The 14,830-nt window shown below is 44.6% G+C and overlaps 1 protein-coding gene across 1 annotated transcript in view; it reads left to right on the forward strand.

The window, feature by feature from the left end:
- The first annotated feature begins 508 nt into the window (after window positions 1–508).
- The window catches only part of DYNC1H1 (dynein cytoplasmic 1 heavy chain 1), a 62,756-nt gene continuing 48,434 nt past the window's right edge, over window positions 509–14,830 (forward strand). The window contains exons 1-7 of the mRNA XM_081047816.1: window positions 509–909; window positions 8,334–8,421; window positions 10,377–10,550; window positions 10,772–11,027; window positions 11,411–11,597; window positions 13,192–13,463; window positions 13,554–13,781. Coding sequence (XP_080903942.1) covers window positions 654–909; window positions 8,334–8,421; window positions 10,377–10,550; window positions 10,772–11,027; window positions 11,411–11,597; window positions 13,192–13,463; window positions 13,554–13,781 — 1,461 coding nt within the window. The 5' untranslated portion in view covers window positions 509–653. The remainder of the gene's footprint in view (window positions 910–8,333; window positions 8,422–10,376; window positions 10,551–10,771; window positions 11,028–11,410; window positions 11,598–13,191; window positions 13,464–13,553; window positions 13,782–14,830) is intronic.

The following is a 14,830-nucleotide window of genomic DNA, read 5'->3' on the forward strand; positions in this document are numbered from 1 at the left end:
GGCACGCCTGGACGCGCCCCTCATCCCTTCCCCCTCTGATAAATGTCCTTACTCTCCATCTATACACCTAATAACACATATGTCACGACTATATTTTAGCACTTAACACATTGTAGTCATTCATTCGTTCAATGAGAGAACACGGCTTCAGGGTTAGAACAAAGTCGGGCACAAACTAAGTGCACAAACAAAAAACGTTAGCGCTCGTCGTTAATACCATTAATTCATTCAATATTTATGAAGTCTCAGCTCCCACCTGTTTGCTGCCGCCAGTGCAGTAAACAGGACATACCTAGCTCCGGTGCCGAGTTCCCATCTTTAAGGGATTGCAGTGCCTAGATCGGGGGGCGCCGCCCAGCGCTGGGACTACAAGTCCCAGAAAGCTGCGCGGTGGCGCCGCCGGGGCCCGCGCGCATGCGCGACGTCATGACGCCAGGGCCGCGAGCCCGCGCCAGTGGCTGTGGCGGATCGCTGGCGGGCGGGGCGGGGCTGGCTGGCGGCGGCCTTTAGGGCGGAGCCGGTGCCGCTCGCTTCAGTCGGCCGCAGGCTAGCGGCGGTGGGCGTCTGGTGCCCGTTTCTCTCGTTTGCCCGCTCGATCTCGCGCAGTCTCGGCCGCCTTCTCAGCGCTGCCTGCAGGTCCCGAGCGCGGCGTCATGTCGGAGCCCGGGGGCGGCGGCAGCGAGGACGGCTCGGCCGGCCTGGAGGTGTCGGCCGTGCAGAACGTGGCCGACGTGTCGGTGCTGCAGAAGCACCTTCGCAAGCTGGTGCCGCTGCTGCTGGAGGATGGCGGTGAAGCGCCGGCCGCACTGGAGGCGGCGCTGGAGGAGAAGAGCGCGCTGGAGCAGATGCGCAAGTTCCTGTCGGACCCGCAGGTCCACACGGTCCTGGTGGAGCGCTCCACGCTCAAAGGTGCGGCGCCGGCGCCCCCGCCGCGCTCCCGCCACACCCCCGCCGGCCGGGGCCCGGGGCCCCTTCCGGGTGGCGGGGAGGGGAGGGAGCGTCTGTGTCGCCGTCGCCCACAACAATAGGGTCGCTTTGTCTGCGCGGCCTCAAGATGGCCGAGTGGGGTGGAGACGGCGTCTCCCGGGCCGGGCGCGGGCGGAGGCCGCATCCCGGACTCCAGCGTCACATGAGCTTTTCGGTTTCGTTTTGCGCCCGGGCCAGGCGGCCTGCGGAGGGACGTGTCCGCGGCAGAGCCGTGCAGCCGTGGACAGCTGGGCGCCGGCCCTCGCGTGGCGGGGGCGGGGGCGGGGGCCGCCTGGCGTCTGGGCACCTGCTGTGCGGACCCCGCCGCCCGAGCGACAGGCCTGCGGGCGGGCGTCGCTTCTGGGGGCCGCGCGTGGCGGGCCCCGCTCGGTCCTCGCAGCCCGGTGGGTCTGGCCCCCCCCTCACACGCGAGGAAACTGAGGCCCGGGGAGCCACGGCCTCCAGCTAAGCCTCGTCCTTGGGGTGGACGCCGCAGCTCAGCTCCCTGTCCACTGCCCGTTGTCGCTAACCCTACCTTTGGATGATCCCAGTAATGCCCCTGTGACGTTCGAGTGTATTTGACAGATTTTCTTTTAAAAAGGGAGACTCAGGTTAGGCACCTAGTGAGGGGCGGGGGCGAAAGGTCTCCTCAAATGTTGACCCCCCAAAAGCAAGGCCAGGTTAGCCTGGGGAGGGGAGCTTGCCGTCAGGGGGCTGTTGCGCTGACGCTAAGGCCGCGGCACATGTGACAGCCCGCGGGTGGGTGCAGCGCTGTCCATGCGGAAACGCAGGGACGACGTCTAAGCAGATTTTAAGGTCGGTCCCAAGCGATTGTGCGTTGTCTGACGGTGTTCCCCAGCAAGCTGTTTATAGTCTCAGAAAGCCGTATGGACTGTCAGTAAGAACCCATGCTATCTGCCTCACCCCCACACACTGGTTTCTTTCTGATAATTTGTTTCTTTCAAAGGCTCTTCTTAACTCAGGCGATGCTTCATTGTAGCCTCTGTTTCTTCTGGAGGAGTGGAGGGTCAGAGACTGAAAGATTTTTCTTAGAGCCACATGGAATGTTGCAGCAAAGAAGCCATTGGGCGTATTTAGAGCATTAATGTATTAATGTCTAGGATTTTCTCTTACGTTTGGGTTTATGTTTTCCTGAGTGGCAATCCACTAGTTTAAAAAATAAATTAACTCACCTACTCTTTTTCAGAAAGAGTATATAGCCATCGTAGAAAATTTAAAGTATACAGATAACAGATAAAATTAAAACCACCTGGAATCCTTCAACCCAGATAGAAGCACTGTTCGCATTTTGGCGTCATTCTGGTCATTTTTCAATGAATACACATTTTATTACAGTACGTTTTAATCTGTTAAGTTAAATGTATTTTGAGTAGTTTGACCTTGACTAATTCTTGATCATATTTTCATTGCACAGTTTCCGTATTGAAATCAGCGATTTCTACTTTGGCTCTCAGTTTCTTTTTATGGAAAAAAATGTGTGTTTTCTCGATGGGCGTAGAAGCGAATATCCAGGCATCCAAATCTTGGCTCCATAATGACTTGCACTTTTGAGCGTTGACTAAGGAATGAGACAATCTAAAATTGAAATCCTACCTCATTCCTGCATATATAAAAATCCCTGAAGTATTTGTAGTAATCCAACCTGTCTGTAATTTATTTTTCACTTACAGAAATCTAAAGAAAGGCTTTGTGGTCCCATCAGTCCTGTAGCATTCTGGCTACACTAGCATAATTGAGGTAGAAGTACAGACCCAGGTCACTCAGTAGGAGGGCTTTCTCCTGGGTGGTTTTTATGGGTTAGCATTGGCATCTGTGCATTGAAGCAAAAGATGAGCAGCCAGTAGTAACTACAGTGAAAAGGTAGGCTTACATTATAATATGGAAAACAACTCTGAATTATTTAAACTGAATAAAGACCATCACCAACAGTGAAATCACATGATTTACTTAACGAACGGGAAATTCCTTTTATGCCCCTCCGCCTTTTTCTGGAAAGAATTTTCCAAACATTTGTAATTGAATATAGAAGCATTTTTATATGAAAAAAAAAAATATATATATATATATATATATATATGTGTGTGTGTGTGTGTGTGTGTGTGTTTGTGCATATATATTATATACATGTTTATATATTTATACATTTTTTTACCCCAAGCTAACCATAAACTGTTTTTTTGTTAAAGTACAGTATTCCTTAAAATGTAGAATGAAGGTTGTGAATTGACCGGTTTATTTTGCTAGGGAAGAGTTGGTGGGAAAGGAATGTTAAATTCCGGCTCCTTACTTTGAAGAGGAACCTTCTTTCTCTAATCGCTGGCCTGTAGAACATTGTTTTCCTCATGGTGTCCTTCTAAAATTATGACCGGGTAGGGCTCATTCTTTAATAGGCATTTCAGTGTTAATGATGTTTCCTAGCACTTCTTCCTGAAGTGCAGTTCTGGTTGTGTTTTATCCCGGGGAGAGGTTTATGGTGAAGGTGGACTGGTGGCTCCAGGACCTGCCTCTGCGTTCCAGCTAGTTGGTGACCAGGCTGGGATCCGGTGCTGTGGGTTTTGTTTGTAACACAAACCCAGGTAAAAAACTAACTTAGAGCTTTGAGACTGAAACAAGTGGCTGCTTTTAGTCAGTACTTACTCTCAGCTTAGAATTAGAGTTTTTCTTGATGTATAATATGGGGGATTTTACTTCTTCATTAGATGGCGAGGGACTGGAATGTGAAAGAAAACTAGTTTTTTAGAGCACTCAATTTCTCAGAGAGGATGGTGTGGGAAACTTGATGGGGAATTTTTTGATAGATTTTTTTAAAAATTATTTTTCTGAGGACTTAATTTCCCTAATGGACAAAGAAATGTAGTCGATTGATGACCGCAGAGCACTTGTTTCTGGTGTATGCTTAGCGCCCAGAATGGTTACTACGTTCACCGGAAGTTTTCTGTGACTCCGTACTGCCTTGGCACACTGGGCCCGGCGTCCAGCGACCTGCGTTCTTACTGTGTGTGCTGTCACCCTGTAGGCGGGCCGAACGCCCTGCTTAGGACAAACCAGTCTGCAGCAAGATTCGTTTGAATGTGCAGTATAGCATGGTAAACGAAATTTATATACAGCAAAGGGAAACCAGTCATCTCTTCTTTTTAAAAAGTAAAAGGATGGAAATTCTGTTCGCCAGCATCACGGAGGACCAGACTGGGAGCAGTGGAGAGATTTTAGCCCCACCTCCGGTGCCATGAGAGAGGAAACCGGAACCCAAGATTTTAAGATCCAGTTGGGGAAAAGAGGTTTTAAGTAGGATTCTGAAACCAAAAAGCCAAATTTCTCTGTTCAGTTCTTTGGTCTCCATTAAAGTAGGAGTGTTTGTTTTCATTTGTTTCGTATCCATTATTTCTTTTGAATTAGTAGTAGCCTTAAAAATATTAAATCATACGTCCCTTAGGCATCAGTAACTTACTAGATTTTTCAATTATTTCTCTTTTTTCTGTAAATACCAAGATTTACCCGTTTTACAGCATATACAAGTATTATGTGGGGTTTAACCCTCGCTTCATGTTCCTAACCATGTTACGTGGAAGTGTTCAGGTTGAAGAGAAAACTCAGACTTTCTCAGCAGCTTTTAGCCTTGTCCCAGAGCAGGGAGTGGGTGTGGCAGAGAAGTCACAGACCCTCAGAAGGAAGACGAAGGATGGACCTCAGGGTGACAGGAGAAAGCACCAGAGACAAGAAAGGGGGAAACTAAAGCAGCCACCTGCAGCAAAAGGGGAGGACATGTATGGCAGTGAGCAACCAAAATCTGTGGTGTTAGCCTACTTTTTATTTTAAAAGGGAAAGATGGAAGGTAGAGAACCAGGAACATGTAACCAGTGATTTGGTGGTGTGTGGGGGCAAAGAAAATGACTGGCTTCATTCGCTGGGTGGAGAAGAGACTTGCCCTGTGGCTGGGAGGGAAGGGAATGAGGGAATGACCACGGGTGCAGGGGGCCGGGCAGCCTCGCCTGGTCCTTAGCAGTTTGCTCTGTTCCTTTTCCAAGTGCACATTCATCGGACTTTGTGGAAATGCGCCTCTCGCCCCAGGAGAGGCAGCACGAGCCTCACTGTGACCGAATGTGCATCTTTTTTGATTTCATTAAAGGAGGCGTAATGCTCACCTAGTTCACAATGTAATGACACAAATCATTCGTAGTTTGCAATCAATCAGTCCTTCAATAGAAGTGTACGCAGATTAGTGCTAAATGACACTTGGAACATCTCTAAACACTTTGAACAGCTCTAGAAATTCTATGAACTCTCAGAAGTTAGCCAAAGAAACGTCCGCGGGTTGTGGGTATCAGTGTGGCTTGCAGCAGAGGAACTCATGAGGCAGGCCCAACACTTTCTGTCCTGGTCCTGGGTTCTTTGACTGTATTAACAGGCAGTGCTGGTCCGTTATGTATCGACCAGTAACTTCAGCAGCATTAGGAAAGTGACGCACACTTGACTGAAAGAGATGACCTGATAAAACGGGCAGGTCATATTTGTCTATAAGCCTCTAAACATAGCACGATCAGTAGCCTTCTTGTTATTAAGCCTTAACTGTCAAGTATCTTTTCTTCTTTGAATAATTTTTAATGTTTCTGCAGAAGTAGAATGTCAAAGTATTGTTATTTGGAAGAGGTAATCATTTACAGAGAGGCAAAAAGGGTACTTGATGGCAGTTTATAAAACAATAGCAGAGTTTCTTTAACTATATGAGAGTCAGACATATTCAGACTTCATTTGATCTCTATATTTATGGGGAATAAGCAGTTAACAGACGAATCCAAGGTGTATTCTATGACTGAGCGATAATGACCTGCGTGAATTATTGTCAGAGACACGTTAGACTGTTACCAAGCCGGGGAGCATGCCTTCTTGCGGCTCTGCATCTGAGGATTACGTCACTGGGTGTGCCTGGCTGGGCCGCAGTCCTGCTGCAGTGCCGGCTTCCTCCTGTGACACCACCTGGCGGGGTGCCCAGTCCCCAGCCCGTGTGCATTAGGAAGTACAGGCAGCCGGCACCTCCAGCCCGTGGGATTTCATTTGTGTAGATGATGAATCTTTATCTGAGAGGAAGAAATGATTCGAAGTTCACATTTTCAGTTATGTCAGTGATTTCCTTTGGGGATTACAGAATATTACTTTTATTTTCTACATATTGTTTGGGTGTTATTTTGATGGTGTATTTTATGTAAATTGTAGAATAGTATTATGAAAGTTCAGAAAATTGAGGGAGAAAATATTTCATAATTCCACCCCCCTGACAACTATTTTAGCTTGGCGGTATGTCCTGATACTATGTGTACTTGTGGTTGCATTTTATGGATTGCAGTTATATGCGTGGTTGGTTTCAGGCAGAATGATTTATCTTGTGGTATATCCACGTTTCAGTAGTGATAAAACTTAATTGATTTGATGAGTTGGTATTCTGTTTTTTAGTTAGTCATTATTTTGAAAAACAGCTTGTAAGTACCTGGCATACTAGAATGTTCTACCACCCTCTCCTCCCCTTCTAAAAATTAATACGAAAAACAATATTTTGGAAGAGTTATTGTCTTAGATATACTAATTGTGTGAATTTTGTATTTGTTTCATCTTACAGCTAATGAAGCAGATTAGCTTTTGCGCAGACCCCATACCCTCAGATTTCCTAGTTTTTAGCCCTTAAAGAAACTGTACAGACCACGTAATTTAATACCCCACTCCCTCTGCTGCGCACTTCACAGCTCACGAATTGGAAGCCCAGAGGCAGGAAAATCACTTTCCCAAGATCACTTAGCTAAGTCTGGTGCCTTGGCTGTTACGTGACAACAGAAAAGGGAGGCCAGCCCTGTGTATACCTTGTTGATTTCCTCCTTAGACAGTGACTTTGGCAAATGCAGGTGTCCCACCTGACGTGTCACTGCAAAGCTAACTCGACGGGAGCACTGAGGCATCCAGTGGGTTAGTGCTAGGTCTCCAGGCTTGGGGTACGTCCCATTCTCACACATTTTTAATTTTTCAGTTTTGATTTTTAACTATTTAGAAACTTTGTCTACATGTATCTTGAGCTGTCTTACTATTAAATTCATTAAGCTTTTTTAAATGACTGCTGTGTGTGGTGTTTGCTGTGTGGGATACAGCAGGGTCCCTGCCTTCCAGAAGCTCACTGCTGGGGAGAAAGAGACATCCATAAGAGGACCCCAGAGCAGGCCCTGAAAAGTGCCATAGGGGCAGAGGGAATGGTTAGGTGAATGCAGTTTGGTTTTTTGTTTGTTTCAATAACATTAATGATGCAGCTCTTTTTTTTAAATTTTATTGGGGAATATTCGGGAACAGTGTGTTTCTCCAGGGCCTATCAGTTCCAAGTCATTGTCCTTCAATCTAGTTGTGGAGGGCACAGCTTAGCTCCAAGTCCAGTTACTGTTTTCAGTATTAGTTGCAGGGGGCACAGCCCACCATCCCGTGTGGGAATTGAACCGGCAACCTTGTTGTTCAGAGCTCGCGCTCCAACCAACTGAGCCATCCAGCCGCCCCTCTGGGAGTTCAGCGGCAGCTCGTTGTCTTCAGTCTAGTTGTGGGGGGCGCAGCTCACTGGCCCACGTGGGACTCGAACCAGCGACCCTGTACAGAGCTCGCATTCTAACCAACTGAGCCATCCGCTGCCCCCTGAATGCAGTTTCTTGATAGCAGTTTTCTTGTTGGGGGTTTGCCCTGGGGGGCCTTGCTGAGGGAGGGGGCCGGCCATGTACTGGTGAGGACCCTGGGTTTGGAATCACAAACTTCTGAATTCTCACTTTGTCCCATTCCAGCTACATGGCAATTTATTTACATTCCTTACTTGGAAAACAGGCATAGTAACAGCCATGCCAGCCCCCATGGGTTAAAGGTGTGCCACACCTAAAGTACTTAGTAAAATGTCTGTCACATAGTAAGTGCTGAGTAAACAGCTGCACAGAACAGGCAGGGAGGTGGGTGGAGGTGACTTCTGTGTTTGGAGCACGGGTGAGACTGTGGGATGGCGCGGGCACAGCAGGCTGTAGGGGGCACCTCGCACTGCCCGGCCAGGCCCTGAGGTGGCACTTCTCTGCGTCAGCTCGGTTCACCCTCCTAAAACACTGGCCTGCCGGTGCTGCCCTGATTTACAGACAAGGAAACGGAGGTCAGAGCCGTTAACCACCTTGCCCAGGGTCATGCAGCGAAGAGGTGCCCCGTCAGAAAAAATGGGTAGAGCCAAGTCAGAGGGGTTTAAATGTCAGGTTGGGGGTGGGGTGAGCTAATCATTCTCTAAGCAGTTGATAAATTAAAAATTGGAAATGTTGACAGGGATTTGATGCAATATTTATTATGATTTGTAGAGGACGTTGGTGACGAAGGAGAAGAAGAAAAAGAATTCATTTCCTATAACATCAACATAGACATTCATTATGGAGTTAAGTCCAACAGGTGAGTAGTGTGAAAATGCCGTGATCTCGGGCGCTGAACTTGCCAGAATTAAATGTCAATCTTAATTGACTCAAACGAAGACATTAAGAAACACTCAAAAGATTTCTGCTCTCTAAATTCAGTATCTTAGCTTTGATTTCATATGTTCAAATTAAGAGGGTTTCTAAGTCAGTATACATTCTAAAATATTTTTACTTTTGTTGCCATGTCATGGTACCCATTTTAGGTTATCTAACAGCACTCAGATTATGTCTGGATTTTCATAATTATAAATAACTAGTAAACAAATAACTACAAATAACCAGTAAACATTCTTAAGTACATTTAGGATAAATCCCTAAACATTGCATTCCAGGTTCAGATGCAATGCGTCATTAAAGTTTTTAATACATGTTACCAGATTGTCCACCTTTCAGAAACATTGTGCCAATTTATACTCCGATAGACATATAAATTTAAATACATAAACGTTATAATCAATTCTGCATTGGCTTTTAAAACCTTTTTATTTTGAATAATTTCAATTCTTACAACAGAGGGACACGAGTAGTTTCTTGAACTACTAGAGAGCCATTATGAACATTTGCATCATTTTTTCCTGGACCATTTGAGAGTCGGTTACGGATAACCTGCCCCCTTCCCTACATGCTTCAGGGTATTTTCCTCAGAACAAGGACATTCTTGTTCATACAGGTATCAGTATAGGTGTCAACCTCAGGAAACGTAATGTTGGTATCACACTAGTCAGGGACAACACGTATTCAGATCGTCTCAGTAAGGTTCTTTACAGTGATTCCCCTGTGATCCGGATTCAGTTCTGTGTCTTTCTTTCTGTGTCTGCCTTTTTGTGTCTTTCATGACATTGACGTTTTTGATAAGTATAGACCAGTGGTTTTATAGAACGTCCTTCAGTTGGGTTTGTCTGATGTTTGTGCATGATTAGATTCAGTTTGTACATTTTTGGCAGGAATACTATTGCGACTCAGTTCCTTCTCAATGAAGTCAAGAAAGCCTCATTGACTCCTTAAATAATGCTAAGTATTATGTATAAAGTACTGGCCTGGGACCTGGAAAATTCAAATATTCATTTTCTTAAAGCTATTAATTCAACCACCTTTGAGCATCTGTTATGTGTATGATGTGGCAGTAGGTATGCAAAAAATGAAAGCTAGTTCCTGTTCCTAAGAAACTTGTGGTCTTTGGGGAATAAGAATGGTAGATACACAACTAATTGTAATAGTTGACAAAAATCTACCGTGAAACATGGAGATTAGAGAGACTGCTTCTGATTAGGGAAGGCCTTGCGGAGGAAGTAATGCTGGAACTGAGTTTTGAGGGTAACTGGAATTTCAGCAGATGAATATAGATTTCTTAAGCAAAAACACAAAAGCACATGACACAGTTAGAGAATGGGACATCTAGCTTAAGTAGTGCCTCAGGGTGGGGAAGGGGTGCGTAGCAGGAGACGGAGCTGGGAAAGGTGGTTTAGGCCAGGCTGTGGGGATCCTGGAATGCCCACTTGTCACTTTAACCTATTGGTGACTTTTGTTGTTCAAGCTGATATGTGACTTAGTGCCGTCAATGAATGCTACAGATTGTTATAAGATCACAGCTAAGCACATTGTGGCTCGTAACTTGCAGTTGCCAGGGAGGTCAGTTTTAGTGAGGCCAAGATTAAATTTAACCAAGATATGGGACAAATAACTGCCTGGTTTCATGGTCACATGCTATAACCATAACCTTGATTTGATAGTTCTCATGGAAGTAAATGAATAAAGAAAAAGGAGCAGTATATTTCACTATTAGAAAAGCAACAGTTTATTCATAATAAGATTTTTCAACTAAAACATTCATATGAATTTTTAGTTTGTATGTGACACAAAGAAGGCTGCAGTTGTTAAGACTGATTAGGAATGAGACTTCTTATTCTAATTTCTTCTTGTGCTTTCTTTTAGCTTGGCGTTCATTAAACGTACTCCAGTAATTGATGCAGACAAACCAGTGTCCTCCCAGCTCCGAGTTCTTACACTCAGTGAAGACTCACCGTATGAGACCTTGCATTCTTTCATCAGCAATGCGGTGGCCCCCTTTTTTAAGTCCTACATCAGAGAGTCCGGCAAGGCAGACAGGTAAAAACTGTTTCTGGTTGGTTTGGATCGTATTTCGCTTAGTGTTTACAAGACACTGGGAGATACAAAATTCAGGAATTGGGACGGTAAAGCTAACAAGCCAAGAGGGTATAAATCCACTGCATTAAAAAATGTATATTATTACTACTTGACCTAAAATAAGAGCATCTCTTTGGAGGCCAATAGTGCACTCAGTTTGGAGGTATTTCCTATCTTTTTAGGGATGGTGATAAAATGGCTCCTTCAGTTGAAAAAAAGATTGCAGAACTTGAAATGGGACTCCTTCACCTGCAACAAAATATTGAAATTCCAGAGATCAGCCTGCCAATTCATCCAATTATTACAAATGTTGCAAAACAGTGTTATGAACGTGGAGAAAAGCCAAAAGTTACCGACTTTGGAGATAAGGTTGAAGACCCAACTTTTCTCAATCAGCTACAATCTGGAGTTAACCGCTGGATCCGAGAAATTCAGAAAGTAAGAGCACAGATTGAAAGTATCGTGTACAATGTTTCGTTCTTTGCTGTCTGTGAGCAAACTGGTCCCAGATTCTGTCAGTGAGGTCAGTTCTGCGGTGACTATTAGCCGTGCTACTCTTGGTCCTGGGGGAGCCCCACAGAGGACTGACACGGGCCGGGGGTGTGTGTGAGATTGTGTACTTACTAACCCTGACGGTGCTCATCTCAGCCATCTCATACCTTTGATTTCAACAAGTTAAACCATTTACAAGTTACAGGGAAGGAAATCTACTTGAAATATAAACAATGCAATTAAATTGTGATGCATGTGTTTAGTTAATGATACTTATTCTATCTTTGTTTAAATAGTAAATACTCTTGAATGTTATTTTTTCTTTAAAGGTTACTAAACTTGATCGAGATCCTGCCTCAGGAACTGCTTTACAGGAAATTAGTTTTTGGCTGAACTTGGAACGTGCGTTATATCGCATACAGGAGAAACGAGAGAGCCCAGAAGTTCTCCTTACTCTGGATATCTTGAAACATGGCAAGCGTTTCCATGCCACCGTCAGTTTCGACACTGATACAGGTGAAAACTAGAACTAATAATCTGGTCAAGTAATTAATCTGGCTTTTGTGAGATCTTACTGATAATTTAGATGAAAATGAACAGATTCACCATCTTTCCTGACCCGTTCCTCTCTTGCATCTGTCTCATCCCCTCCTCCCCCCCAGTTCTAGGTAATGGAAATGACTTTTCCACACCCCTCCCTTCCCTTCAGGGCTTTTGAGAACATGAGCCAGTTTCCAGGCCTGAGTATAGAGAGCCTTGGGAGTTTCCCTCCTGTTCCTAGTTCCTTGGTTCCTTGAGCAGGCTGCGCTTTCTTAGTGTGAAGTCGCTGTGCTTCTGCCAGTCCAGGCAGGAAGATGGTTTACATTAAGCAGAAGTTACTTGGTGCGCAGGACTGTGGAAGGAGAGCAGCCACTACTTACTTTCTCTTCCTCCTTTGACCTGCCCTTCCCGTGCTCTCCGCCTTCCTCCCTGCTCTGAAAAGTGGGTGAGGGGAATTTAGTTTCCCGCCTGGGTGACAGTGTGAGTGACGCTGCATTAGCACACAGTAGGCACACGGACGTTGGAACAACCTGGCACGGTTAGCATTTCTGTACCACTCCGTGCCCACAGAGATGTGTTGGAATGAGTAGGCAGGGCTGCGGTAGTTGTCGTGTTCTTTTCCTTTCCTGCCAAAAAAGGCATGGTGCCCACGTTTTAAATGTTAGAGGAAGTTCCGGGTGGAAAGTGCCCTGTTACATTGGTTACACTGCACACCTTACCTGGGCATTCACTGGGGCTGAAAAGTATATCTTGACTTTTTTTTGTAATACCTCTGAAACCTTTATTTCCTTCCTAATACATTTTTTTTTTTAATCTAATATCAGAGGAAATAAAAAAACAGACTGGGACCCAGGTGCTTCGTGATTCTGTGTCCATAACACACTCACCTACTTTGAGCCATGGGTATATAATTTAAATTTTAGTGTGTTTAAGGAAGATAAAGTTCTAGTTTTTCTAAACTCGGATAATATAGAAAGCAAAAGAAGATGAAATGGGAGGATACCACCCACAGCCTTTAGTGTGTACGAGTTGACTGATTCGCTTTGAAAAGCAAAAAGGAGACCACACTAGGACCCGCCTGTTAAAACATGGGTTTGTTCTCAAATATCAAACCATTTCTGTCACTAAATCTTCTATAACATCAAAACGTCAATTGTGAGGATACGTTTTAGTTTACTCACCCAGTATTAAGTCTGTATGGAGTATCCTTTTACTACCTTATATCCTTGTATTACCCTGTTTTTTTTCCAAAATTTTATTGGGGACTATTGGGGGACAGTGTGCTTCTCCAGGGCCCATCAGCTCTAAGTCGTTGTCCTTCAATCTAGCTGTGGAGGGCGCAGCTCAGCTCTAAGTCCAGTCGCCGTTTTCAATCTTAGTTGCAGGGGGCGCAGCCCACCATCCCATGCGGGAATTGAACTGGCCACCTTGTTGAGAGCTCGTGCTTTAACCAAATGAGCCATCTGGTCACCCCTACCCTTTTTTTTAATTGAGGTGAAGTTGACATGTAACATTATATTATGGTTGTATTACTCTATGAACACTGTTCACTGTTTCTCTGTTAAACTAGGTCTCAAACAGGCTTTGGAAACTGTCAATGACTACAATCCTCTGATGAAAGATTTTCCTCTGAATGATTTGCTGTCTGCCACTGAGCTGGACAAAATCAGGCAGGCACTTGTGGCAATTTTCACCCACCTGAGAAAGATCCGAAACACAAAGTATCCCATTCAGCGGGCGCTGCGTTTGGTGGAGGCCATCTCAAGAGACTTGAGTTCTCAGTTACTCAAAGTGCTGGGCACTAGAAAACTGATGCATGTCGCTTATGAAGAATTTGAAAAAGTACGTTTTCATATATCAGAAATTTACCTCAGGGCGTTGAGGAGAAACCATGCTCTAATAATAAGCTTGCTTTCTTGAATTACATCCTAGGTTATGGTCGCATGCTTTGAAGTTTTCCAGACTTGGGATGATGAATATGAGAAACTGCAGGTGTTGCTGAGAGACATTGTCAAAAGGAAAAGGGAAGAAAACCTGAAGATGGTGTGGCGGATCAACCCAGCCCACCGGAAGCTGCAGTCCCGCCTCGACCAGATGAGAAAATTTAGACGCCAGCACGAGCAGCTGAGGGCTGTCATCGTCAGGGTCCTGAGGCCACAGGTAGGACTCCCGTTCTAAAAATTCCTACAGTCAGCGTTTTAATGATGCACGCTTTTTTGTTTTCAAGAATTAGCTAATTGTTTCTATTTTGCACTGTTAAGTACTTCTTCAGCTTTATTTCCATCCTGTCACTGTCATCTTTGCGATCGAGTAATTGTGTTTTGTACTATTTCAATCCAAATCTTTTTAACGTTCTGTGCACATTTATTCCCACCCCCAAATTTCATGGACTCTAGAGCCAGACTTCTTGGTTTTTAAACTGTGATTCCACCGTTTAACTAGCTATGTGACTTGGACACAGTATTTAACCTTTTCTCCAGATTCCTCATCTGCAAAATGGGGATAATAATTGCATGTGTTTGAGATTTATTGAAAGAATTAAATGACTCATTTTCATTGTACCTGCTTTTTTTCTCTTTTCTTCACCAGTGCTTTTCTTCTCTTAAAAAATCTAGTCCAGAAATATAAGATGGATTGAGATATGTAGGTAGAGGAATTGATAGAGAGATATATGATAAAGCCAATACATAGCAAATGTTAATTGACTGAATGTTAATTATAGACCCTAGGTATGGGGTATAGGTGTTCAGACTGTAATGCTTTCAACCCTCCTGTGGTTTGAAAGTTTTGTAATAAATTGTTAGGGGGGTATCCAATCTAGAAATCATGCCATCTAGGAAGATCCATTTACAGATTGGGGTGCTTACTGTTCAGGGTTGAGTAATTGTTGATAACGAATCCTCAGCATGTCTTCACTCTGTGTGGTACTAATGTACGTGCACGTGTACGGGGGCTGGCTTTTAATGTTTGACACGCGAGAATTTGAGGCTCGTGCTGACTCCCAGCTTAGGGCTCCTTAGCCCCTCTTGCATGTATCTCTGCTCATGTATCATTTTCTTAAAGAGCTTTGTATATTTTCTTTCTGTTTTTTAAATCACGTGGTACACAGCCTTTCTGTCAGTAAAGTTGTATAAATCTATGAATGCGTATGTTTTTAGTGTGTTTTATTGGCATGTTTAGTCAGTTCATGTATGCATATGTTTTTAGTG

Source organism: Rhinolophus hipposideros, assembly GCF_964194185.1.
Source record: "Rhinolophus hipposideros genome assembly, chromosome: 5".
Classification (NCBI taxonomy): domain Eukaryota; kingdom Metazoa; phylum Chordata; class Mammalia; order Chiroptera; family Rhinolophidae; genus Rhinolophus; species Rhinolophus hipposideros.